This window comes from Ceratotherium simum, chromosome 30 (assembly GCF_057802395.1).
Source record: "Ceratotherium simum simum isolate JZ-2026a chromosome 30, ASM5780239v1, whole genome shotgun sequence".
NCBI lineage: Eukaryota > Metazoa > Chordata > Mammalia > Perissodactyla > Rhinocerotidae > Ceratotherium > Ceratotherium simum.
Window position 1 is genome coordinate 3,075,089 of NC_141929.1, and position 25,963 is coordinate 3,101,051.

Here is a 25,963-nt window from a genome sequence, read left to right on the forward strand (position 1 = left end):
GTGAACATTTCGAAAACTAAGAAGAAATGCTTTGGGGAAAAAATACCAAGGAAAACAAATACTTCTTTTCCAGTAGTTATAATGTTAAAGAGTTTTCTTTCATGTACTTCGATAGGCTAGCTCATAGGTTTTCCCTTTCTCTTTGTAGCTGTGGCAAACGGACCTGTGCCCTTTAGCTTTTCCTGGTAACCCATGGAAGGAGCTCCCTGTTCTCTCTAGGTTTCCTCTTGGTCCTTGTGGGAATTGACAAGATGATGGGTGCAGCCGAAAACCTGGACATGGGGCCATCAGTGGTTCTCAACCTGGCTGCAGTTAGAATCACCTAGGGAGCTTAACACACAAAACAAAAGAACACCACAGCCAGTGTCTCGGCCCCACTCCAGAAATTCTGATGTCATTGGGTACGTGGGACAGGGCATTGGCATGTGTTCTTCCAATGCCTTTGGGGGTTCTGTGTGCCGTCGAGGTTGAGAAACACCGTTTCAGTCCAACTCTCCGTATTTCACAAGCTGTGTTCTTCTGGCCACAGCATTAAACGTTGTGACTGTAATGCGTTCTCCTCCGCTCCTCCAAACCCCACCCTGCCACCAAAAGCTGAGTCGGGAGGTTGGTTGTCTGTTTGTGGCTGTTGGGGATGTTTTAGGGTAGGCAAGTGGTGTATGTGTGTCTCTGCTTGGGGCAGGAGCGGTTTGTCACTAGCCAGCAAAGTTGGTACTTCTGTTGTTGGTTGTCCAGACAACTCAGCCTCTCTCTTTTTAGGACCAAGACTTAGAATCACTTAGCAGGGTAGCTAAGAGAATATGAAGGTTCGTATAAGTCAGGCCAAATAGTATAGAATCTGCTGTGGTTATGTTTGTTATATCATTAAAAATGTTAACCTCTTGGGGCCAGCCCGGTGGCATAGTCGTTAAGTTTGTGCACTCTGCTTTGGCAGCCCGGGATTCACGGGTTCGGATGCCAGGCGCAGACCTGTGCACCACTCATCAAGCCATGCTGTGGCAGCATCCCATATACAAAATAGAGGAAGATGTGCACAGATGTTAGCTCAGGGCTAATCTTCCTCAGCAAAAAAGAGGAAGATTGGCAACGGATGTTAGCTCAGAGCCAGTCTTCCTCACCAAAAAAAAAAAAAAAAGTTAACCTCTTGAGTTGTTTCCCAAAGTAATATTTACTATTTGGAAAAGTCTTACTCTTTGAGTAATTACTTGTACCTGTGGTTCTATTATCTGATTTAATGGGAAAGAAGTTCATTTCTGGAATACACTGACTAGTGGATGATGAAAGAAACTTTGCCAAATCTAAGGGAAATAATCCAATTCAATTAAATTACAAATATAAGTAAAAATTTTAACTGTCTTGATAACATCTTGGTAATGTTATCAGAAGAATTGACTTTTTGGAGGAGTGGAGTACTGGATAGGTAGGATTTATTTCCTTGAGTTATATAAACTTCCAAGTTAACTAGACTTGTGGTGAGTTACTTTTCTTGCACGAGGTCTCCCGTGTGATATAGGACCTGTTAGTCCTGTGCGGTGCGTGCACAGCAAGACTTATGTGCACAAAGCAGGAAGGCCTTGCTGCTGCAGTGTCTTTGACAAAGGTGGAGTAGAGAGAGCTTGTTGTGTATGTGGCGTGTGGTCTTACTGCATTATCTGTCTGTAAATGATTGGATGTCGCTGTCTTTCTAATATGGAAGTGCTAGTTCAGCCCTGCAGGAGTGGCAGCCCTCTCCATCCTCGCCTTCTCTCTCTTTGCCTTAAAGGCCCCCTGGCCAGACCTTTATACAGCTGGTGATGGGATCTGTGCTCGCAGGGAACTTACAGGTTCTTTTGATCAACTCCCACCTACCATCCAGGTAGTGAAGTAAACTAATGAAAATGAAGGCCAGAGAGCTTAATGACATGTGTGTCTCAAGTCAGCTCCGAATCAGAATTGTGATCAAAAAGTCCTGCTCCTCTTTTTTCCCACACTTTTCCCCTTTATTGTGTGCATAGCATCATGTTTCTCCACCTTTGAAAACTCGCCTCTTTTGGTAAACTTTAAAATCTTAACTTTTCTCTACTATTCTTTGAAATTTTGACATACATTAAATTGTGACTCTGAAGAAGATAAAGCATTGGTCATTCTTATTTTTCTAAATCCTACAAGTCATAAATATATTTTGGCTCTTATATTTTCGAATACTGATGATTATTAAGGGGGAAAAAAGACAGTTGTTGCCCCCTCCCTACCCTGCCCAAGAAAATCTCCTCTCTCAGAGATCACTGCAGTGAAGTTTGCTGTATCCTTCTGGGCCCCTGTGTAGTTATGTACACACAAACACGTTCACTTTAAGCCAAGGAGCCATGCTTTATGACTTGTTTTTTAAACTTTGTATGTGTTGAAGAGCTTTCGTTGTCAGTACAGAGGACCCTGTCTCGTTCTTGTATGACCATATCATAGTCCATCAGTCCTTCAGTGAGTCGGGTCTCTATCGAGAGCTATTGGAGATATTTTCGTTTTTTATCATTACAAACACTGCTGCAGTGAGCATCCCTACACACACCTTTTTTATGTGTAAGTGCTTTGTAAGATGGATTCCTAGAAATGAAATTGTAATGTAATTTTAGAATGTGCTTTTGTGTAGTGTACCCCCAGATCCATTGTATTCTGTTCTTTACTGTTGTTTTTAGAGCATTTTATGATTTATTCAAGATTTATAGAAGGGCAGCTTTAAGTCCTGCTGTGTAGTTAATTTTATAGGGAACTATGTGATGAGAAAAAATAAAAAATAAGGTTTTGCCTCAGATATAGGTATATAATTCATGCCAACTTGACTGACATAGTTTCTGTCCAGTCAAGTGAACCACTGACACAAGACATAAACACCCCTGTTTGCTTAAGGTTATCTGGGATGTTTTTAAATTTCACTGGTGAGTAAGTTAGATGGTGAAATGTTTGTCTTTTGTAGGAAGTACTTATTATTACACTAGTAATACATGTTTTATAGAAAAATTTGAAACTGCAGTAAACATAAATGACTTTTAAATAACAATGAAAATCATTCCATATGAACTAAAAGGAAGAAAATAAGATGATTGTATTTTTGTCCCCTCAGGTCACTCCAAGAACCGAGACCCCCGTCAACAGTGTCAGTAATAGTTTGGAGAATGCACTGCACACATCAGCACATTCCACTGAGGAGTCGCTGCCCAAGAGGCCTGTAGGAAAACACTCCAAAGGTGAGTCTGTCTGTCCAAAGGTCAAAGGAAGGAAGATGCATAGAGTGTAGAAAGGACATCTTTGCAGTGATGCTTGGTTAAATACTTTCAGATCTTTCATAAACGCTGGTCTTAGTGAGGTATATTATTTTTATAAATTGTGCAAGCGATATGTGAACATATCTTGGCTGTAAAAATCAAATATTGATGTTTATTAAGGGGAAAAAAAATGAAAGTTGTTACACCCTCCTCCCTGCCCCACACCAAAATAAGTCTTATATTCTGGAGCACTGCTATCCTGTAGAACTTTCTATGAGATTGGAATGTTCTCTATCTGCACCTGGTCAACACCAGACACATGTGCCTTTTGAGCACTTGAAATGTTGCTCATGCAACTAAGGCCCTGAATTTTATTTTTATTTCATTCCAGTGGCAATTGCAATAGCTCAGTATGGAGAGTGGCTACCATATTGGACAGTGCAGCTCTGGAGATAACAGAGGGCGCGATTCAGACAAAGCCATGAGTCTCCTTGGTTCTCATATGTCTGACTTTGTGCAGCCATGCTGGGCAGTCACAGAACGGAGCTTATCGGGCAGTTGGTGAGCTGTGTGGAGGTGCGAGAGACTTTGCAGGAGGAGAGCGAGGGGATGTGAAGGACCAGGCGGGGTTGACAATGAACCCCAAGTCTCAGAGTTGTCACAGGGGCTAGGATGACTCTGACTTAGACCGCTGGCCATGAGGTCCTGGGGCACACGAGGCTGGTCCCTCGCTCAGACAGGCTGGCCTTTGTTTCTCTTTGTGTTTGTGTCTCTTCTGGAACTGAGCTGCGCCAAGGTTGGGAGCCACGCCCTGCTTGTCTGATGTATTTTCCCTCCTCTGTCTCCCTCGTATCTCAGGCACAGTGCTTTGTACCTCACAGATGCTTAACAAGTACTTCACTTTTAAAATAAAGCCCCATTCTGACAAAATCTTACAGAGCCAGCCATCACTGACTTAGGCCATAAGCTGGAAGTACCCATGTCCTAACGGCTGTACCCGTGTTTCTGTCTATGTAAGCAGGTTATGGTATTAAAACAGTGAACCCTCACAGCAACCCCGGGAGCGCATGGTCAGTTCATTGTATATTCTCTGCTGGAGGGAGTGTCACTGTGAAGACGCAGCAGGACCTCAACTTCCAGCACAGATGGTTGTCACTCAGTCATAGGGACTTTCTGCCCCTAAAACTGCTCTTGTCCTTTTTCTTCCTACATGTTATCCAGGAAGAAGTGCCTCCCAATGGAGTGTTGCTTCCTTTGTCCCAAGACCATCTGGCTGGGACCTGTGCCCTGCACCTCCTGGTCTGAAGGATGGCCTCTTCTTTACCATAGCACTTTTTCCTCAAGACACAGTGACCAAGACCCCTCATGCCTACTTTTTTAAATATAATTGCAGAATATATGGCTCTTCTCTCTGTCATTCTGTTGTCTGTATGCTTTGGTGCCCTGAGAGCCAGTGGGAGAGCCAGCTTCAGCATTAGCCATGGCAGACATAGCAGGAAGGCCCATCTGTAGCAGGACCACTACTGTCCGTTCTCAAACACCATAACACTGAACAACATAGTAAGCTAGACATCGTTAATTATCTACGTTGTTCTCTATTCGGCGGTCGTAGGTAATAGTTTCTTCTGTCCAGAAATTGGCAAGCAAATTAACTTGGTTTTATTAGTCACATTTCTTGTGATATCCCTGTTGAACCTTGGTGATGGCTCTTCACAAAGTCTCAAGTCACTCTAAGTGTTATTACTATAAAGTTTTCTTGCTATCTTTTCTGTGTCTCATGGGTGCTTTGGTTTTTCTCTGGAAGTCTTCAGTGATAACAATTGAACTCAGAGAGAGGACAGACTTTTACATTTCTTTTGTATAAAAGCTCAGGGAGGGGCCGGCCCCGTGGCTTAACGGTTAAGTGCGCGCGCTTTGCTACTGGCGGCCTGGGTTCGGATCCCGGGCGTGGACCGACGAACCACTTGTCCGGCCATGCTGAGGCCGCGTCCCACATACAGCAACTAGAAGGATGTGCAGCTATGACATACAACTATCTACGGAGGCTTTGGGGAGAAAGAAAAAAAGGAGGAGGATTAGCAATAGATGTTAGCTCAGAGCCGGTCTTCCTCAGCAAAAAGAGGAGGATTAGCACGGATGTTAGCTCAGGGCTGATCTTCCTCACAAAAAAAAAAAAAAAGCTCAGAGAACAGTAGTAAGGACAGTCTGAACCCTGACTGCTCTGGTCAGGTGGTGTTCCAAGCTCATGACATATACTAACCCACATAACCTTCCTGAGAGCCCTGTGGGGCTCAGCTATACTCGTTTAATTCTAGTAACAATCCCATGAGGAAACTGTTACCCCATTTCACAGGTGGGAGATGGGAGTCACAGATAAGTGACATTCCTAAGGTAAACTGGGATTCCAGCCCAGAGCCAGTGCTCTTCACTGCTGTGTTGGACTGAAGAGAACAGAAGAGGGAAGTTGGGTGGCGGTGCTGGACAGTGCACACTAAGGAGTGGCAGCACTCTCTTGTGAAGAGTGTCAAGGGCAGCAGTCGAGAGAACCGTGCAGAAGCTCCTAGCATGGGAGCATGGACTGTGTATTCCTCTTGGGGCGTTGAATCACTCGGGAATGTCGTGCACGCTTTGGGAGAGCTCGGAGTTTTCGCCAGACCCTGTCCCTCATGGTTATTATCACTGAAACGTAGGGAACAGTCATAATGTACAAGGTGAGGCTGAAGTGACTTTTACTAATACTCTCAGTGAAAGAAATTCTGTAACTTTGTTCTCTTGACTTCAAGTAATTGTTTTTTAAAATTATCCTTTTGTGAGACAGTGCAAGAGAGTTTCATTAAACTTAATTGAATTGCAGAGCATTTAGCAGCAGTTCTGAAACTTTTTGGTCTCAAGACCGCTTTGCATTCTTAACAGTTAAGGATTTCAAAGATTCAGAGATTCAAACAGATTTTTTTTAACCTTAATAAATGCTGTTTGTTGTGTGCCACTGAGGTTTTTGTGTTTGTCATGCAGTATTATTATGATGAAAGATAACTTAAACATTGAACCCCCAAAACTGTGTGCTTTCTGTAGAACAAAAGCCAAAGAATTAGAATATGAATTCTAATAAGAGAAGAATTATAATAAAACCTAAATTCTAAAAGACCAGTAGTATATTACCTTTCTTGGTTTGCACTGGGGATTCTAATTTGCATTTGGAATTGAGAAGCCTTGATAGTTTTAATTTGTGTGTTGGCTCTTTATTCATCATTTTATTATGAAGACTTTAAAAGATACAGTAAAGTTCAAAGAATTTTACGGCGAATACCTACCACCTAGATTCCACATTTCATTTTACGTCACTTGCTTCTTCCCTTATCCGCCCATCTCTCCATCCATCAAGACACTGCATTTTTTGATGCATTTCAAAGTAAGTTGTTCTTTTGGCTTTTTTGCTGTACTTTCATGCATTGTTATTACTTTTTAAAAACTGGTTGCTTGCAGCCTTCCTCAGCCAAGGATTCTCATTTGAACCACAGATCGTAGCATTATTTGAGTGACTATTTTCTGAATTCTCCTAAAGAGAATGTGGTTAGAGACATACGAGAGGAGTTGATTCATCCCACGATGGCTTCTTTGGGACAATAGGGCTTACTTCTCCCTCTGGACCCCTGTTGAGAGAAGCTGCAGAGATTGCAATGTACATCGTTAACTTTTCAGGCTTTACTTCAAGGTAATATTGAACCACTTCATGTAAAATATAAGAATCTTACAACTGTGTTGGTCAATGGTGTGCTGAAGCCAGCTCATGCTGGCCCATGAGAGCAGTTGTTAAAGTTCAGGAATGTCACGTTGATAGCTTGAAATCAGCCGTGGTAGAAGTATTTACACCTTGGAAGTCAGTAAAGACTACAAATTAGGGACTGCCCTGTCAGCCAGTTGTTAAACACAGCCCGGGGCACCACTGGTGTGGTTCTTCCTCACCTGCCCTTTATGGCCATGTGTACTAGCTACATGGACATATGTACGTACAGCCCACAGCTCAGCTCCAGGAAGAGGAGGTGGGTTGTCCGTGACCCTTAGCCACTGCACCCTGACTTCAGCACTCCTTCTCTCTGAAACTGCTCTCATTGAAGGTCACAAATGACTCCTTGGCTGACAGATCGGCCCATATTGTCTTTACTTGGCATTTGTGATCACCCCACCCCAAACTCTGTCCTCCCTTGCTTTCTTCCCGTTTGTAAACTGTGGAACATCACACCTACAGCAGCGTTGGTGTGGCATGCTCTGTTGGTCTCTTGGTAACACACTTGCCTGGTTTCCTCTCGCCTTCCTGTCTAATTCTTTTTCCTTTGAGATTCCCTCTGCCCCGTCAGCATTACTGCTCTCTCGGCTCTTTTCTGTCCCACACCTGACACTCTGAGCCCATGCTGGAGCCACCCTTGATCTGGTGATGACTTTCAGATTTGTGAGTGCACCTGAGACCTTTCTCCTGGACCCCAAATCCCTGTGAACCTGCTGGTCATCAAATATTTCCACCTAGATGGCCCGCTGGTACATCAGTCACTGTGCCTAGAATGGACCCAGTACTTTCATGGCCGCCCCTAAAATGGCTTTCCACTATTCATGATTGATACCAACATTCAGGCACTTGAAGCAAGACCTGGAAGTCCATGATACAGCTCTCTGTCCCACAAGGGGGTCTCAGCCCTCAGCCCTAGCAGATCTGCGTCATGGTTTCTTTATGTCACCACGGCCACCATCCTGGTTCAGGCCTCCATCTTCTCTGCTGCCTGTGGGTTCTCATCTCTGGTCTGTCCTCCAGGTGGGGATCCATCGAGGATGCTGGATCACGCTCCCCTACTTAGGAAGCTGGTCAGCAGCACTTATGGCCGCATCTGATGTCCTACAGCCGTGACCACCACCAGGTGCCCTTGCAGCGCATGTCCACCTGATTGATGCCACTGTCCTATGAAGTGGGAACTATTCTTCCTTTTGTTTAGGGATTAAATAACTGCCCAGAGTCACTGAGCTGGGAAGGGTCACGTTTCAAGCTGAACCCCTCTGACCGCAGAGCTTGTGGGTTTGCCATGACCTGCATGGAGGCTGAGTTTCTTGATATGCCCGCGTGGGGTTTGTGGGCTGGCCCGTCTGTGCCTTTGCCTCCTCTCTGTGCTGGGCTCCTCTCACTCCTCTCTTCGCTTTCGTTGCTCCAGCCGCAACTGACCTTCCTCACTCACCATGTGCTGTCATCTTCTGGGCCTTGATCACTGTCCCTCTGCCCAGGTGGGCCCTTCCCTTTGAAGTCTCACTCAAACAGGCCTACTTGGAACTGTGTAATTTTTAAACACTTGTGGCGAGTGCTATGCCTGGTACATACTAATGCTGAATAAAATGTTTGCCTTAATAGGTAAATACGTGAAATTCCTCAGGACCCTAAGTTCAAGTGCTGTATCACTAACCATATCACTGACCATTCACAGGGAATGTGTATGTGTTCATTTCCTATTTTTGCTACTTTAGAAATGTCTTTTATCAGCTTTATGTTTTCTAGGTCATGCACTCTTATTTCTGTCTATTTCTGGAGAACTAACAAATCAAATTAATGCAAGGTAGCTACATGATAAAAAATCAAAGAAAGATAAATGATAGATTTCTTAATTGTAACCTGATCTGTCCTAGAAAGATGTAGGAAGGATCAGTTTCACCAGTGTTGAGAGTGTTAGCATTTCAGCAACAGCTGGAAGCAGCAGTGCTTCTCAGAATTATCCCCATTCGCATCGACAGCGAAATGGGAGTGAGAGAGTAAGGGGGTATTTTAAGAACGTTATTATGCAACTAATACTTTTAAGAATACAGTTTTCAATTTTTAAATGAAACTAGGTTTCAGTAATAGAATTGTAAAGCAGAAGCATCTTACGTGTTATTCTGGTTCTGTTTCTTGATTTCAAGTATGGAGACATGAGTTTAACGTATAGAACTTAGGAGAAGGAGGTGTTTAAAGTGCCAGAAAATGATTTTTTTTTCATATTTTCCCTCAGTCATAAATAATATCCTCTTTACAATGGTTTCTTTTAGCATAGTTTTGGTACTTTTTGAAGTGGTTTCTTGTTATTGGGTGTATAGAATTAAACTATCTAACAAAGGTACATTGAGATCAAGTAAAAGACATATTTGGCAGAAAACTACCAACCACCCATTTTTTTCCCTCTAGACTTTAGGGTAGAAAGGGGAAATCTTTCAAAAGAATGATTCCTTCTTGGAACTGAAATCAAGAGGCTGTGCTCCTAGCCCTGGCTTGGCACCCACTGGCTGTGCGGCCTCCAGGTCGGCCCTAGTCCTGAATCCTCTGTGACTTTGTGCCAGCCCCGCCGTGGAGTACCTGTCCTCCCTCTCTCACCTGGCTGTTAGACCACGCCTTGAGACTTGCTCTCCTGTACGGAGTTCCCTCCCTCTTTCTTCAGCGACGTTAGTGTATTGTTTTTTAAAATTAGGTATTGATCCAGTTATAAAAATGGTAATTTAATGCAGTTATACCTTTTATTAAAGCCTGTGTGATCTAGCTTGTAGATTTGAGGAGAATTCCTAGTGTGTATCTTCAATGAGAAAAGAAGAAAAGTTTGAACAAACAAAATTTAAAAGGCAAAAGCACACGGTCCTTTTCTTTCTCATCACAGCATGAGAGAGCAGGCTGATCTGGCGTCGTGTCCCTTTGTCCCAGCCCCGTCTCTCTGCCCTACACAGACGTGCCTACACATAGTCTCCTCATTCCACAAGTTTCTCCCCAGGTCGTAGCTCCTACCTTCCCAGGCCTCCTTTGAGAGTGCCTTCCTGGCATGGTGGGCTCGTGCTCTGGCGCTCTGGCCACGTGGAAGCGAGCCCATCAGGCCTTGAGCCTTTGCGGTGCTGCCAGTCTTCGTAGTCACCTTTGGCTCTGCTCGCTCCCTTCAGGTGACGGACTGTGTCTGGTCGCTCAGATTCACACACACTCCCTTGTACGCTTGAGAAAGTAGTGGGCCTTCCTGGGTGACAGGTGACACAGTCTGCAGGGCTGACCAGGGAGGTGAGAGGGAAAGCGGGTCACTTTATCCTCCAGTAGATGTGGAGTGGATCGTAACTAGGTATCTGTACGCATGTAGGTATACACTGTAAAGTTATGAAACCACATTACGGAAATTTGGGGAAAAAACTGCCCATAATTCCACCACCCAACACAATTGTCCTTACCATTTTTGATAATTTATTTTTAGCCTCTCTTTCTTTTACATTTTAAACAACTATAATCATGTTAAATTTATAATGTATAATTTTTCAGTTATTATTATGAGTGTTTTCTTATGTTTTTGTTTTTATAATCTCGATCTTTAGTAGCTCTAAAATTGAAAGCATGCTTAAACATCTTTTAATCCTAATTAACATCTCATAACCGCCCCCCCCCCATTAGCCTCTGTCACTACCCACATCTGTGAGAGAAAGTCACTCCACCAGCGCCCTGGTGCCTTCCCCACCTTCAGAGCCCCGTGTGACCATGGTGGTGTTTGCAGGGCGGGCAGCATGGAGAGGACTCGGCTGTGAGTGAACAGAACCTCTCCACCACGTATTTGGTCCACAGCAGCCTGCAGGTTGATGATGGTGCCGCCTCACGGGGCTGACACAGAGCACCGCGCTGGTTGGTCTGACGATTTCCAAGAGGTCCCACAAACCTTTCAGTCGTGGAGTTCAAAATGCCTTTTTTATTTGAAAACAGCCGAGTAACATTCATCTGCTTTTCACATTTTCCTGTCCAGATATGAGTCACTTCCCACTGTCAGTCCAGATGGGATGTTTTTCTTTTTACTTTTTTTTTCTAAATCGTAATATTATTCAGTCCTGGAACAGTTAGCTACAAACGTTAGTGTTCTGTGGCCAGGGAAAATGCTAACTACGTTTTTTTGTATTTATTGACTTTGTGTATTGTTTAAAAGAGTAAAAGATCTGGATTAGAGTGATGTCATCGTGGGTAAGTTTTAAGAAATACTCGTCGGGAAAACATAAAAGCTGTTTATTTGCTGACGATCTGACTTGAGGAAGTCAGATGGGAACAGTGAGTAGTTTCCCTGAGTGAAAATAGGGAGGTATACAACCTCTAAGTGTAGTGTTTGCTTTGTTTTGCCAGGAAGGAAGGAAACATTCTTATTTTTTTAGAGTAAATCCTTCCTGTAAGGTGCTATTTTAAGCTTAAAATACCCTAAACCGAATGGGCTCTCGTATCTCCCAAGATGCATATCGACCTTGATGCAACTTTACCAAATTAGAGGGGCTCATGAGAGGAGAATTTAGCAGATGAAGGGGCTTTTCCCCAATAGACCGTAACCTCTGTGGGTGCAAGAACCCATCTGTCTTGCTCCTGCTATGTTCCTGGCCCTGAGAACATGGCCTGATACCCAGAAGGCACTTGGTAAGACATGTTGGTGAATGAACGATTGCTGGTTTAGAGCAGGGATCTGAAAATATTTTCTGCAAAGATCCAGAGGGTAAATCTTTCTGGCTTTGGGAGGCATAAGGTGTCTGGTGCAACTGCTCGGCTCTGCTGTTGGCAGGGTGGGAAGCAGCCGTTGACGATATGTAAACAAATGGCATGGCCATGTGCCAATAAAACCATTTACACAGACAGGCAGAGGGCAGCCTGTAGGTTGTCAGCCCCTGGCTTAGAAGGGCGCTGTCCAGGGCCGCCTAGTGCTGTAGTGATTAAGTTCAAACACTTGGCCATGGCGGTCTGGGGTTTGGAGGTTCGAATCCCGGGTGCGGACCGATGCACCACTCATCAAGCCATGCTGTGGTGGCGTCCCACATACAAGGTGGAGGAAGATGGGCACAGATGTTAGCTCAGGGCCAATCTTCCTCTGCAAAAAGAGGAGGATTGGCAAGAGATGTTAGCTCAGGGCCAGTCTTTCTCACAACAACAACAACGAAAAAGAAGGGCACTGTCCGGTAGAACTCTCAGTGATGACTGAAGGTTCTGTGTCTATGCTGTACAGTCTGGTAGCCACTAGCCACATGGGGCCTTTGAGCACTTAGAATGTGGTTAGTGCAACTGAGGAATTAGATTTTTAATTTTATTCAATTGTAATTAATACAAATTTACACAGTCACATGTGGTTAGTGGCTACAGTATTGGGCAGTGCACGGTTAGCACCTTCCCCAAAGCATGATGACAGAGCAGTTCGTTATTCTCTGGGATGTTCATACACGTTAGGGGAAGAAAGAGTTCTGTGGCTAAAGCAACTGGGGAATTGTTGTTGATAAAAATAAAAATGCAGGACTTCTCAGAACCTTTAATATGGTTATGTACATGGACAGTCTATAGGAAGGAGTTTCTTAGATTTTTCCTCTAAACTTTTTGACCATGAAGCTTTTTGAGGGTTGCCTTGAGCATCTTACAGTACTGGTGTTCCTTGGAGAAGACTTTGGAAAACGTTGGTGTGGCAGACCAGGAGATTGGGTGTCTGCAAGAAGTGTACCATCATAGTTTTGATAAGTTATATTGAGTGTTTCGTACTGGACAGTTAGATTTTAAAGATCTGTAGAAATCCCATAGTACATTGTCACATGACGTCTAAAAATAGTGAAAAATAATGGAGGAAGGTGTATATAATGTTCACGTATTGAAGCCTTCCTCGTTTGTTATGGTCTTTCCTAGTTATCTGTAAAAGGTGGATTTTTTGACTGTTCGTGCCTGCAAAAATACATAAGCTTGAACAATTAGTTATATTGGTACTTGAGGAATGTTTGTGTTTGAATCAGAAATAGGACATACATACTTTACTCTGGTTTGGGAGCTTGGAAACTGCATTATGTTTGATAAGTGGCTGCTGTTGTTTTGTAAATTTCGGGTGTACATCATTATATTTCGATTTCTGTGTAGACTACATTATGTTCACCACCCAAAGACTAATTACCATCCATCACCATACACGTGTTCAGTCACCCCTTTCGCCTTCCTCCCTCACCCCTTTGATAAGTGGCTGTTTTATCTTCAGCACATTTTTTTTTTTTTTTGGTGAGGAAGATCAGCCCTGAGCTAACATCTGATGCCAATCCTCCTCTTTTTGCTGAGGAAAATTGGCCCTGGGCTAACATCCCTGCCCATCTTCCTCTACTTTATATGGGACGCCACCACAGCATGGCTTGACAAGTGGTGCATCAGTGCACACCCGGGATCCAAACCTGCGAACCCTGGGCCGCCAAAGCGGAGCACGCACGCTTAACCGCTACGCCACTGGGCTGGCCCCTATCTTCAGCAAATATTTGTGCTCAAATATTTGCATCTTACATACCTAATTTATATCTTAAAACTTCAGTTTAAGTGCTTAAAAACTTAATTGTATCATTTTATTTTTGAAGAGAAAGAAAACGCCCCCATGTATGTGGAAAGGGAATTATAAAGAAAGAGAGGACTCGAGAGATCTCTGGGGACGGAGTGTCCTTCCTGTCCTTGTCTGTCTGCACAGCTGCCATCCCTGACAGTCCTGGTTGCAGTCTTTAGAGGTGGCGTTAGGGGTCTTCACTGTTTCTTCGGTAACTGCTGCCCTGATCACCTCCAGCCTGGCCCTGTCAGTCAGAAGGATGAGACCGCATTCTGTTACCAAGAAGATCCGAATGAGATTCTGGGCAGCTGTGTCTAAAACAATCATAGATGCAAGTGCTGGGCATTAGCTTTCCAGAAATTAGAATAGATCATAATTAATCTGTAGTTATAATTACAGTCTCTACTCTTGTGCACTCAAATAAACTTAGGTTCTCTTTTCAAGCATTGTTCTCTTTTCTATGATTTGTTTTTACTTTTTGCCTGTCTTTTCTTTTTACTTTTAAATTCACCCTCTGTTCCTGAGTATCATGGCTTTTTGCCTTCCTCTGCAGTTTCTTGTTCCAGGTGAGCACTCCACAGAAGAGACTGAGCAGCACTAGGCGTTGAAAGCCTTATTTTGAAAATTGCTAAAATGTGCAATGCTAACTAATCATATGTACCTCAAGGTTTTATTTCATTTTTGTAATTTTGTTTTTTGTTTCTTTTTTACTTTACAGTGAGTGTTGAAAAGATAGACCTGAAGGGATTATCACACAAAAAAAATGAAAGAAATGTTGAATGTTCCTTTGAGGTAAGATGCTAAGTTTTTTTCCCCTTTCTCCTCTAAGAGATAGGAAGGAAACATTTACCATAAATAGATACTTTTATTTCCCTAAATAAAATATGGGCCTTTTTGCAAAGCCCTGTGCCATTGCAGTGGGGATAGGCAGCTGGGACTGGGCCTCATGGGTGGACCGTCTCCAGCATGGGCCCTGTGGGGCTTCCACCTGGGGGACTGCACACCCCCTGACCTCAGCAGCCTCCACGAGAGGGAGGGTCCTGGGCTCTGGAACAGCCTGGAGTTAACAGTCCAGTTCTGTCCCTGTTAGCCCTGTGACCAAGGAGAATGCCAAACTTCTCTGTGCCCCAGTACCTTCATTCAGTAAAGGAGGATGGGGCTAAATAGAATTAAATGAGATAACCCATTCAAAGCACTCAGCACAGGATCTGGATATAGTAAGTGCCTGCAAACATGAGCTGTGCTTCTTCTATACCCACTAGATGACAAAAACGCCTTGGTCTGTATGGTGAATATTCTCTAGACTGACATGCTCAGCTGCTGGTAGTTGGTCACCAAAGTTGGCTAAAGTGGAGAATCGTGAAACTTGAGAAATACTGTATATCAGGATTGGAGGCCTACTATAACAGTGGCTTAAACAACAGCATCACAGTATACAGGGAGGCAGCCCGGGGCTGGTATGGCAGCTGTGCTCCATAAAATCCTTCAAAGTCCAGGCTTTCTCCAGTTGACTGCTTTCACATCCCTAGGAGGTGGCCCTTAGCCTCCTGGTCCAAGATGGCAGCTAGGGCTCCAGTCCTCACATTTTATTCTACACAGCAAGACACAGGATGAAGAGGAGGGGAAAAAGTTACTTTTATCTTTCTTTTAAGGAACATTCGTAAAAGCAGCCACTAGACACTTCCACTGATGTTTTATTGAACAGAACTTAGTTTCTTGGTCCCACTTAGCTGCAGAAGAGGCTGGGAAATGTATTTGGCTAGCTGTGTCTCCAAGGTTCTGTTACTTGCCCATCATGTTGCGTGAGGTTCCCCTTTGACCACATGCGTTGTAGAATACTGATTGAGAAGGAAAGTTCTCAGGAATAAAAGCTTCTGGCTAGTATCTGGTATGTATACTCTCTGCAGGTTTACTAACTTTTCAAAGAGTGTAGCTACATCAAAATACTAACTTTTCAAAGAGTGTAGCTACATCAAAATACTTTAGAATACTTTGGCTACTAAAAGGATAACATCTTCATTTGATACGGGGGGTACTGCATCATGAGGAATCAGTTATTACACTGTAGATGCGTTTTTCCAAGATGTACGAGAAAGACTTAACGTTAGGTTTTGGAGGTTGTTAAGCCTGCGACCAGCACCAAAGTCTCAGCAACCAGAGACCCTGGGATTCCCACTGTCTTCAAGGCCTAGTAGGGGTCAGGGAGCCCAGCAAGTCCCTGGAACGCTGGGCCTGTTGTCTCCTCTCCTCCACTCCCTGCCTGCACGTGTCTAGCTGTCGGATCTGCCCTGAGGGGCTGATGGTGGTCATCGTCTGCCTCCATAGGGGCTGCCTATTTGGGAAACTGCTGAGCTTCAAGCCATTTTAGACTTCTAGATCATCACAGACTGTCTGATCACTCTGGGCTTTGCTTCACCCCCAGGCTTCAGTCCCCTTCCTTGTAGCAAGGGAATCGGGCTTGTGCAGTGTGAGATGTGGCAGCTGTATACAACGTGACTGTCTGCGGCTTCTCTCTAAAGGAATGAGCTTTGGCAGAATAGATACCTGGCCTCCCGTGGCCTCTCCCTGAAGCAGGGAGTTATGATCAGGACGAGGGAGGCAGCAGGCTGGCGGGGACAGGGCCATGGTGCCCTGAGTCCCCTGAAAGCAAGCTGGACAACTCCAAAAGCAGCCTGGAGCTACTGGCCTGCAGGCCACTCGCAGCTCTGAGATTGCTGCATTGGCTAGGGACTGTTGCTTCAGGTTGACACTGATAACTGTCACCTAGGGTTAGGTGTCCAGTTTAAGACGTTGCTACCCCAAATAGTTAAGCTGAAGTGTGTTAGTACTTAGAGAAAAAGGTTATCTGAAGAGCTTACGTTTCCTGATGTGAAAACTGATATAAGTATTCTTATATTTAGGAAAGTGTTATAATCCTTTACTACCTAGCAATCCAACTATTTTTTCTTTTGGGGTGCTAACTTGATATGCTCTAAGGAATTTACAGCCTGAAGTGCATTTGTGGGATGATACTTCAAGGCACAAAGGAAAGATATAATCAACATTTTTTAAAAAATCTGTCTTGGGGGCTGGCCAGGTGGCGTAGTGGTTAAGTTTGCCCACTCCGCTTCGGCAGCCCAGGGTTCACGGGTTCAAATCCCAGGCACGCACCTACGTACCACTTATCAAGCCATGCTGTGGCAGGCGTCCCACATAAAATAGAGGAAGATGGGGACAGATGTTAGCTCACTGTCAGTCTTCCTCAGCAAAAAGAGGACACTTGGCAACAGATGTTAGCTCAGGGCTAATCTTCCTCACCAAAAAAAAAAAAAAAATCTATCTTATTATTTACAACACACTGTTGATTTGTGCAGCTTTAACTGTGTGCTTGTTCTATGCTGGTGAGTTGTCCTCTTCTACTCCTACGTAAGTGGCTGCTTGGAGGATGCTGATGCGTATTGTTCATGTGCTTGGATTCGGGACTTCTATCACGTAAGACAAGTGACACCATCTTCTGGTTACGTAGCTTCTGGCATTTTACTGCAGTCACTCTAGCTAGCTGTCTTAGCTACTCCAGTTCTGTAAAGAGGGAGAACTGAGGGACAGCATGAGGAGAAGATGACTTCACAGCTAAAGATGGTTAAGGTGGCATCTTTAAACTTACAAACTTTTCATCATCTTGAATGACTCTCTTCTCAAAAATAAGTCCCAGTAGGATTTTTCTGTTTTAAAAATCAACAGGTTGATTCTAAAATTTATACAGAAAGAATTGTAGAGTAGTCAAAACAATTTTGAAAAGAAGAAAAAAGTTAGAAGACTCACACTACCCTGTTTTCAAGACTTACCATGAAACTGCAAGAATACCGACCCTGGCGTTGCTGAAAGGTGGAGGCGTGGATCCATGCACAGAACAGAGTCCAGAGTTAGACTCCTATGTCGATGGGCAGTTGGTGTTTGATGAAGGTACAAAGGCAGTTCAATGAAGAAAGGATAGATGGTCTTTTCAACAAATGGTTCTGGAACAGACATCCATATGCAAAGACATGAACCTTGCCCAAACTTCACCTCTTCTACAGAAATTTACTTAAAATTGATCATAGACCTAAATGTAGAGCCTAAAACTATAAAACTTTTAGGAGAAAGCATAGGAGGAAACTGTGACTTAAACTAGGCAAAAATTTCTTAGATACAATACCAAAAACATAATCTATTAAAGACAAAATAAATAAATTAGACTTGATCAAAATTTAAGCCTTGCTTTTCGAAAGGCACTGTTAAAAAAAATCATAAGACAAGGAAAGAGTGACGTCAGCATCATGGCGGAGGGAGTTGTTCCCTCAGTCTCTCCCCTTTAAGTTACGACCAGATAGACATTCATTAACCAGCAGAGGACTTCCTGCACAGCACAACAGGACTTCTGAGAGATCCGCCCAGCTATACATCTGAAGGTGGGGGGACTGCATCCCTGGGACAAAGTGAAACTAAGTGCACCCCTCCTCCTCCCCAGCGGCAGTGAGCCAGTTCGCAGATCTTCACACAGCAGCTGTGCATGACTGTAAGAGGAGGTAGGGATAGGCCTGTGCTAACGCTTTCATATTTGCAGCCCAGCCCTCAGGAGCACCCAGCGTGCCATGGCAGCCCTGCCCATGGGAACGCTCTATACTAAGTGGCGGCACCTCAGCCCCCGCGTGAGTGCCCGCCACCCTTAGCGCAGCGCTGGTGAGAAGGCGCCCCACCCGCTCAGACGGTGCCCCCACCTGCGGAGTGCCCCAGCCCACGGGATCCACCAAGTGGCGGCTTAGCCCTCACATAGACACCTCTCCCACCTAGCATGCAGCAGCTTAGCCAGTCTCCTGCCAAGCACAGAGGCCCCACCTACAGTGCCCGACCTGCCCTCCCAGCACAGAGGCCCTGCCCATGTGAGTGCAACCTGCCAAGCAGCTGTGGCCAGCCTGCGCAAATGCAGAGCAGCCCTACCAGCAGATGGGGCGGGATCAGAAAACACAGGTCCTTGGGGCTGGGCCCGTGGCGTAGTGGTAAAGTTAAGCACGTTCTGCTTCGATGGCCTAGGTTCTCAGGTTTGGATCCCAGGAGCAGACCTATACCACTCATCAGCCACACTGTGGCAGTGACCCAAGTATAAAAAAAAAAAAAGTAGAGGAAGACTGGCACAGATGTTAACTGTGGGCTAATCTTCCTCAAGCAAAAGATGAGGAAGATTGGCAACAGATGTTAGCTCAGGGCCAATCTTCCTCAGTAAAGAAAAAAAGAAAACACAGCTCCTGCTTACCCCCCAGTGGTGGCCAGTGGAATCTGTGACCTGATACTACCACAAATGCACTGGCAAAGGATAAGTTCATCAAACACCATGAAGAACTACAGTAGCACTTCAAAGCAGAAGGAAAAAGTCTCCAGAAACTAATCCTGAAGTCACAGAAATTTACAATCTAAATGACAGAGAATTCAAAGTAGTTGTCATACAGAAACTCAATGAGTTACAATTGAGTTTTCTGAGAAAACTCAGAAAGACAGTTCCGTGAGCATAGGAATAAAATTAATGAGCAGAAGGAGTACTTCACCAAAGAGATTGAAACTCTGAGGGAAAAAAAAAAACATTCTGGATATGAAGAACACAATGAGATAAAAAATAATCTAGAGTTGATAAAAAATAGAGCTGAGGGGCAGCCCGGTGGCGTAGTGGTTAAGTGCACGCGCTCTGCTTAGGCAGCCCAAGGGTTCGCAGGTTCGGATCCTGGGCGCACACCGTCGCACTGCTTGTCAGGCCATGCTGTGGCGGCATCCCATATAAAGTAGAGGAAGATGAGCACGGATGTTAGCCCAGGGCCAATCTTCTTCAGCAAAAAGAGGAGGATTGGCATTGGATGTTAACTCAGGGCTGATCTTGCTCACAAAAAAAAAATAGAGGTTATGTTATGGAGGACAGAATTAGTGATTTAGAGGATAGAAATATAGAAATGCTTTAGGTGGAGGAGAGAGAGAACTAAGATTTTTTAAAAAATGAAGAAATTCTTCGAGAAATATCTGACTCAATTAGGAAAAGCAACATAAGGATTATAGATATTCCAGAGGGAGAACTGAGGGAGAAAGGAAAAGAGAGCTTGTTCAAAGAAATAATAGCTGATGGGGCCAGCCCAGTGGTGTAATGGTTAAGTTCGTGCACTCAGCTTTGGCGGCCTGGGGTTCGCAGGTTTGGATCCCAGGTGTGCACTGATGCACTGCTTGTCAGGCCATGCTGTGGCAGCATCCCATGTAAAGTAGAGGAAGATGGGCACGGATGTTAGCCCGGGACTAGTCTTCCTCAGCAAAAAGAGGAGGATGGGCATCGGATGTTAGCTCAGGGCTGATCTTCCTCACCAAAAAAAGAAAAACGAAAAAAGAAATAATAGCTGAAAACTTCCCAAACCTGGGGAAGGAACTGGACTTACAAGTACATTAAGCCAATAGAACTCCTAATTACGTCAATGCAAAAAGACCTCCAAGGCATATAATAGTAAAACTGGCAAAAGTCAATGACAAAGAAAAAATACTAGGGGCAGCAAGGCAGAAGAAAATAACCTACAAAGGAACCCCTATCAGGCTTTCAGCAGATTTCTCAGCAGAAACCTTACAGGCTGGGAGAGAATGGAATGATATATTCAAAACACTGAAAGACAAAAACTTTCAGCCAAGAATACTCTCTCCAGCAAAACTATTCTTCAGATAAAAATGGAGAAATAAAAGCATTCCCAGATAAACAAAAGTTGAAGGAGGTCATTGCCACTAGACCTCCCTTACAAGAAATGATGAAGGAAGCCCTCCTACCTGTAACAAAAAAGCAAAGGTTTACAAAACCTTGAGCAAGGAGATAAATAGACAGATTCAGAAAATTGCAGCTCTATTTCAGAATAGGTCAGTAAATAATTATAACATAAAAGACAAAGGGAAGAAAAGCTTCAAAAATAACTATAAACACTTCAGTTTAGACACAAACTCACAATACAGAAAAGAACAATTTGTGACAGTAACTCAGAAGGGGAAGAGGGAAGGGATGGAACCTGCTTAGGCTAATGGAGATAAGATGCTATCAGAAAATGGACTATTTCATCTATGAGATCTTTTATACAGACCTCATGGTAACCACTAAATGAAAAATCGGAGCAGAGCCACAAATCATAAATACTGAGAAAACCATCACAGAAAACCACCAAACTGAAATGGCAGCCAGAAACACAAGGGAAAGAAACAATGGAAATATAGAACAACCAGAAAACAAGAGGTAAAATGGCAGTACTAAGCCCTCATGTATCAATAATCACTCTAAATGTAAATGGATTGAATTCTCCAATAAAAAGACAGAGTGGCTGGATGGATTAAAAAACAAGACCTAATGATATGCTGCCTCCAGGAAACACATCTCAGCTCTAAAGACAAACATAGGCTCAGAGTGAAGGGATGGAAACTGTTACTCCAAGCAAATGGCAAGCAACAGAAAGCAGGTGTTGCCATACTTATGTCAGACAAAGCAGACTTCAGGATAAAAAACACAATGAGAGACAAAGAGGGGCAGTATGTAATGATAAAAGGGACATTCCACCAAGAGGACATAACACTGATGAACGTCTATGCACCTAACACAGGAGCACCAAAGTGTGTAAAGCAACTATTAACAGACCTAAAGGGAGAAATTGACAGCAACACAATAATAGTAGGGGACCTCAACACCCCACTTACATCAATGGATAGATCATCCAGACAGAAAGTCAACAAGTAAACAGTGGCCTTAAACAAAATACAGACCAGATGGACTTAATAGAGATATATAGAACATTCCATCCAAAATCAGCAGAACACATATTCTTCTCAAGTGCACATGGAACATTCTCAAAGATAGACTATATGTTAGGAAACAAGCCAAGCCTCAGTAAATTTAAGAAGATTGAAATCATATCAAGCATCTTTTCCAACCACAATGCTATAAAACTAGAAATCAACTACAAGAAAAAGGCTAGGAAAGTCACAGGTATGTGGAGACGAAACAACATGCTGCTGAACAACCATTGGGTCAATGAAGAAATCAAAGGAGAAATTAAAAAATACCTGGAGATAAATGGAAATGAAAACACAACATACCAACTCATGGGATGCAGCAAAAGCAGTCATAAGAGGGAAATTTATAGCAATACAGGCCTACCTCAACAAAGAAGAAAAATCTCAAATAAGTAATCTTTTATTTTATTTTATTTTTTTATTTTTTTTCCCCCAAAGCCCCAGTAGATAGTTGTATGTCATAGCTGCACATCCTTCTAGTTGCTGTATGTGGGACGTGGCCTCAGCATGGCCGGAGAAGCAGTGCATTGGTGCACGCCTGGTATCCGAACCTGGTCCGCCAGCAGCGGAGCACGCGCACTTAACCGCTAAGCCACAGGACCGGCCGTCAAATCAGTAATCTTAAACTACACCTGGGAGAACTAGAAAAATAAGAACAAACAAAGCGCAGAGTCAGCAGAAGGAGGGAAATAATAAAAATTAGAGCAGAAATAAATGAAATTGAAACCAAAAAAACAGTAGAAAGGATCAGTGAAACAGAGCTGGTTCTTTGAGAAGATAAACAAAATTGACAAACCTTCAGGCAGACTCACTAAGAAAAAAGGAGAGAAGGCTCAAATAAATAAAATTAAAAATGAAAGAGGAGAAATTATCACGGATACCACAGAAATATAAAGGATTATAAGAGAATACTATGAAAAACTATATGCCAACAAACTGGATAACCTAGAAGAAGTCGATAAACTCTTAGACTCATACAACCTCCCAAAACTGAATCAAGAAGAAAGAGAGAATCTGAATAGCCCAATCACAATTAAAGAGATTGAAACAGTAATCAAAAACCTCCCAAAAAGCAAAAGTCCAGGACCAGATGGCTTCTCTGGAGAATTCTACCAAACATTCAAAGAAGATTTAATACTGATCCTTCTCAAACTATCCTAAAAAATTGAAGAAGATGGAACGATTCCTAACTGATTCTATGAGGCCAACCTCACCATGATACCAAAACCAGACAAGGACAACACAAAGAAGGAAAATTACGGGCCAGTATCGCTGATGAACACAGATGCAAAAATCCTCAACAAAATATTGGCAAACCGAATACAGCAATACATTAGAAAGATTATACACCGTGATCAAGTGGGATTTATACCAGGGATGCAGGGATGGTTCAGCATCTGCAAATCAATCAGTGTGATACACCACATTAACAAAAAGAGGAATAAAAACCACATGATCATCTCAGTAGATGCAGAGAAAGCATTTGACAAGATCCAACATTCATTTATGATAAAAACTCTCAGTAAGGGCCAGCCCGGTGTCATAGTGGTTAAGTTCATACACTCCACTCCAGTGGCCTGGGGTTTGTGGGTTCAGATCCCAGGCGCAGACATACACACTGCTCATCAAGCCATGCTGTGACAGTGTCCCATATACAAAAAATAGAGGAAGATTGGCAACAGATGTTAGCTCAGGGGCAATCTTCCTCACCAAAGAAGAAAACTTCTCAATAAAATGGGTACAGAAGGAAAGTATCTCAACATAATAAAGGCCATATATGACAGACCCGCAGCCAGCATCATACTTAACAGTGAAAAACTGAAAGCCATCCCTCTGAGAACAGGAACAAGACAAGGGTACGCACTCTTGCCACTCTTATTCAGCATAGTTCTGGAGGTTTTGGCCAGAGCAATTAGGCAAGAAAAAGAAATAAAAGATATCCAAATTGGAAAGGAAGAAGTAAAACTCTCTCTGTTTGCAAACAACATGATTCTATATATAGAAAACCCTAAAGAATCCACCATAAAGCTATTAGAAATAATCAACAACTACAGCAGAGTTGCAGAGTACAAAATCAACTTACAGAAATCAGTTGTGTTTCTATACACTAATAACGAACTAGCAGAAAGAGAAGTCAGCAATACAATCCCATTTACAATCACAACAAAAAGAATAAAATATCTAGGAATAAATTTAACCAAGGAAGTGAAAGACGTATACACTGAAAACTATAAGACATTATTGAAAGAAATCGAAGAAGACATAAAGAAATAGAAAGATATTTCATGCTCACGGAATGGAAGAATAAACGTAATTAAAATGTGCATAATACCTAAAGCAATCTACAGATTCAATGCAATCCCAATCAGAATCCCAGTGACGTTCTTCATGTAAATAGAACAAAGAATCCTAAAATTTATATGGAACAACAAAGGTCCTGAATAGCCAAAGCAATCCTGAGAAGAAAGAACGAAGCTAGAGGCCTCACAATCCCTGACTTCAAAATATACTACAAAGCCGGGCCGGCCCCGTGGCTTAGTGGTTAAGTGCTCACGCTCCACTACTGGCGGCCCGGGTTCGGATCCCAGGCGCACACCGACGCATTGCTTCTCCAGTCATGCTGAGGCCGCGTCCCACATACAGCAACTAGAAGGATGTGCAACTATGACGTACAACTATCTACTGGGGCTTTGGGGGTAAAACATATATATATATGCTACAAAGCCATAGTAATCAAAACAGCATGGTACTGGCACAAAAACAGATGCACAGATCGATGGAACAGAACTGAAAGCCCAGAAATAAAACCACACACCTATGGATAGCTAATCTTTGACAAAGGAGCCAAGAACATACAATGGAGAAAGGAAAGTTTTTTTGATACGTGGTGTTGGGAAAACTGGACAGCCACGTGCAAAAGAATGAAAGTAGACCATTATCTTACACCATACACAAAAATTAACTCAAAGTGGATTAAAGACTTGAACGTAAGACCTGAAACCATAAAACTCCTAGAAGAAACATAGGCGGTGCATTCTTTGACATCAGTCTTAGCAGCAGCTTTTCGAAAACCACATCTACTCAGGCAAGGGAAACAAAAGAAAAAAATAAACAAATGGGACTACATCAGACTAAAAAGCTTCTGCAAGGCAAAAGAAGTGATGAACAAAACGAAAAGACACCCCACCAACTGGGAGAAAATATTTGCGAATCATATATCTGACAAGGGGTTAATTTCCAAAATATATAAAGAAATCATACAATTCAACAAGAAAAAGACAAACAACCTGATCAAAAAATGGGCAGAGGATATGAACAGACATTTTTCCAAAGAAGATATGTAGATGGCAAACAGGCATATGAAAAGATGTTCATCACTAATTATTAGAAAAATGCAAATCAAAACTACAGTGAGATATCACCTCACCCCCATCAGAATGGCTGTAATTAACAAGATGAGAAATAATAAGTGTTGGAGAAGATGTGGAGAAAAGGGAACCTTCATACACTGGTGCAGCCACTATGAAAAATAGTATGGAGATGTCTCTAAAAATTAAAAATAGAAATATCATACAACCCAGCTATCCCACTACTGGGTATTTATCCAAAGAACATGAAATCAACAATACAAAGAGATCTGTGCACCCCTATGTTCATTGCAGCATTATTCACAGTAGCCAAGATGTGGAAGCAACCCAAGTGCCCATCAACTGATGAATTGATAAAGAAGATGTGGTGTATATATATGCAATGGAATACTACTCAGCCATAAAAAAAGACAAAATCGTCCCATTTGCAACAACATGGATGGACCTTGAGTGTATTATGTTAAACAAAATAAGCCAGACAGAGGAAGACAAACACCGCAAGATTTCACATATATGTGGAAGATAAACAGATGGATAAAGAGAATAGATTAGTGGCTACTAGAGGGGAAGGTGGGCACATATGTATATTGACGGATGAAAACTAGATTATGGGTGGTGAGCACGATGCAATCTGTACAGAAACTGATATATAAAAATGTACACCTGAAATTATACAATGTTGTAAACCAATATGACCTCAATAAAATAAAAAAAATAAAATGAGAAGACAAGCCACAGACTAGGAGGAAATATTTTCAAATTACATACCTGATAAAGAATTTGTATTCAAAATATATAAAGAAGTCTCAAACTCAATAATAAGAAAATAACCCAATAAAAAATGAGCCAAAGATTTGAACAGACACTTCACCAGGGAAGATTATGGATGGCAAATAGTGTATGTGAACAGATGTTCAGCGTCATTAATCATTAGGAAAATACCAGTTAAAACCACAGTGAGATAATACCACATGCCTGTTAGAATGGCTGAAATTAAAAAGACTGACCATGCCAACTGTTGGCAGGGATGTGGAAGAACTGGACCTCTCCTGCACTGCTGGGTTGGCGCTGGGAATGCAAAATTTATGGTACAACTACTTTGGAAAACAGGTTGGCAGTTTTTTAAAAAGTGAAACATATCCCTAAAATATAACCCATCAGTTATACTCCTAGGTATTTACCCAAAGGAAATGAAAGCACATGTTCACAAAGATTTGTACGTGAA

The 25,963-nt window shown here is 42.8% G+C and overlaps 1 protein-coding gene across 2 annotated transcripts in view; it reads left to right on the forward strand.

Annotated features, from left to right (window-relative positions):
- Nucleotides 1-25,963, forward strand: part of ZCCHC14 (zinc finger CCHC-type containing 14) — a 70,202-nt gene that overhangs the window by 21,292 nt on the left and 22,947 nt on the right. For both annotated transcript variants that reach the window (XM_014792645.2, XM_004437041.3), the window contains exons 2-3: nucleotides 3,098-3,221; nucleotides 14,283-14,356. In XM_014792645.2, the coding sequence (XP_014648131.2) occupies nucleotides 3,098-3,221; nucleotides 14,283-14,356 (198 nt within the window). The remainder of the gene's footprint in view (nucleotides 1-3,097; nucleotides 3,222-14,282; nucleotides 14,357-25,963) is intronic.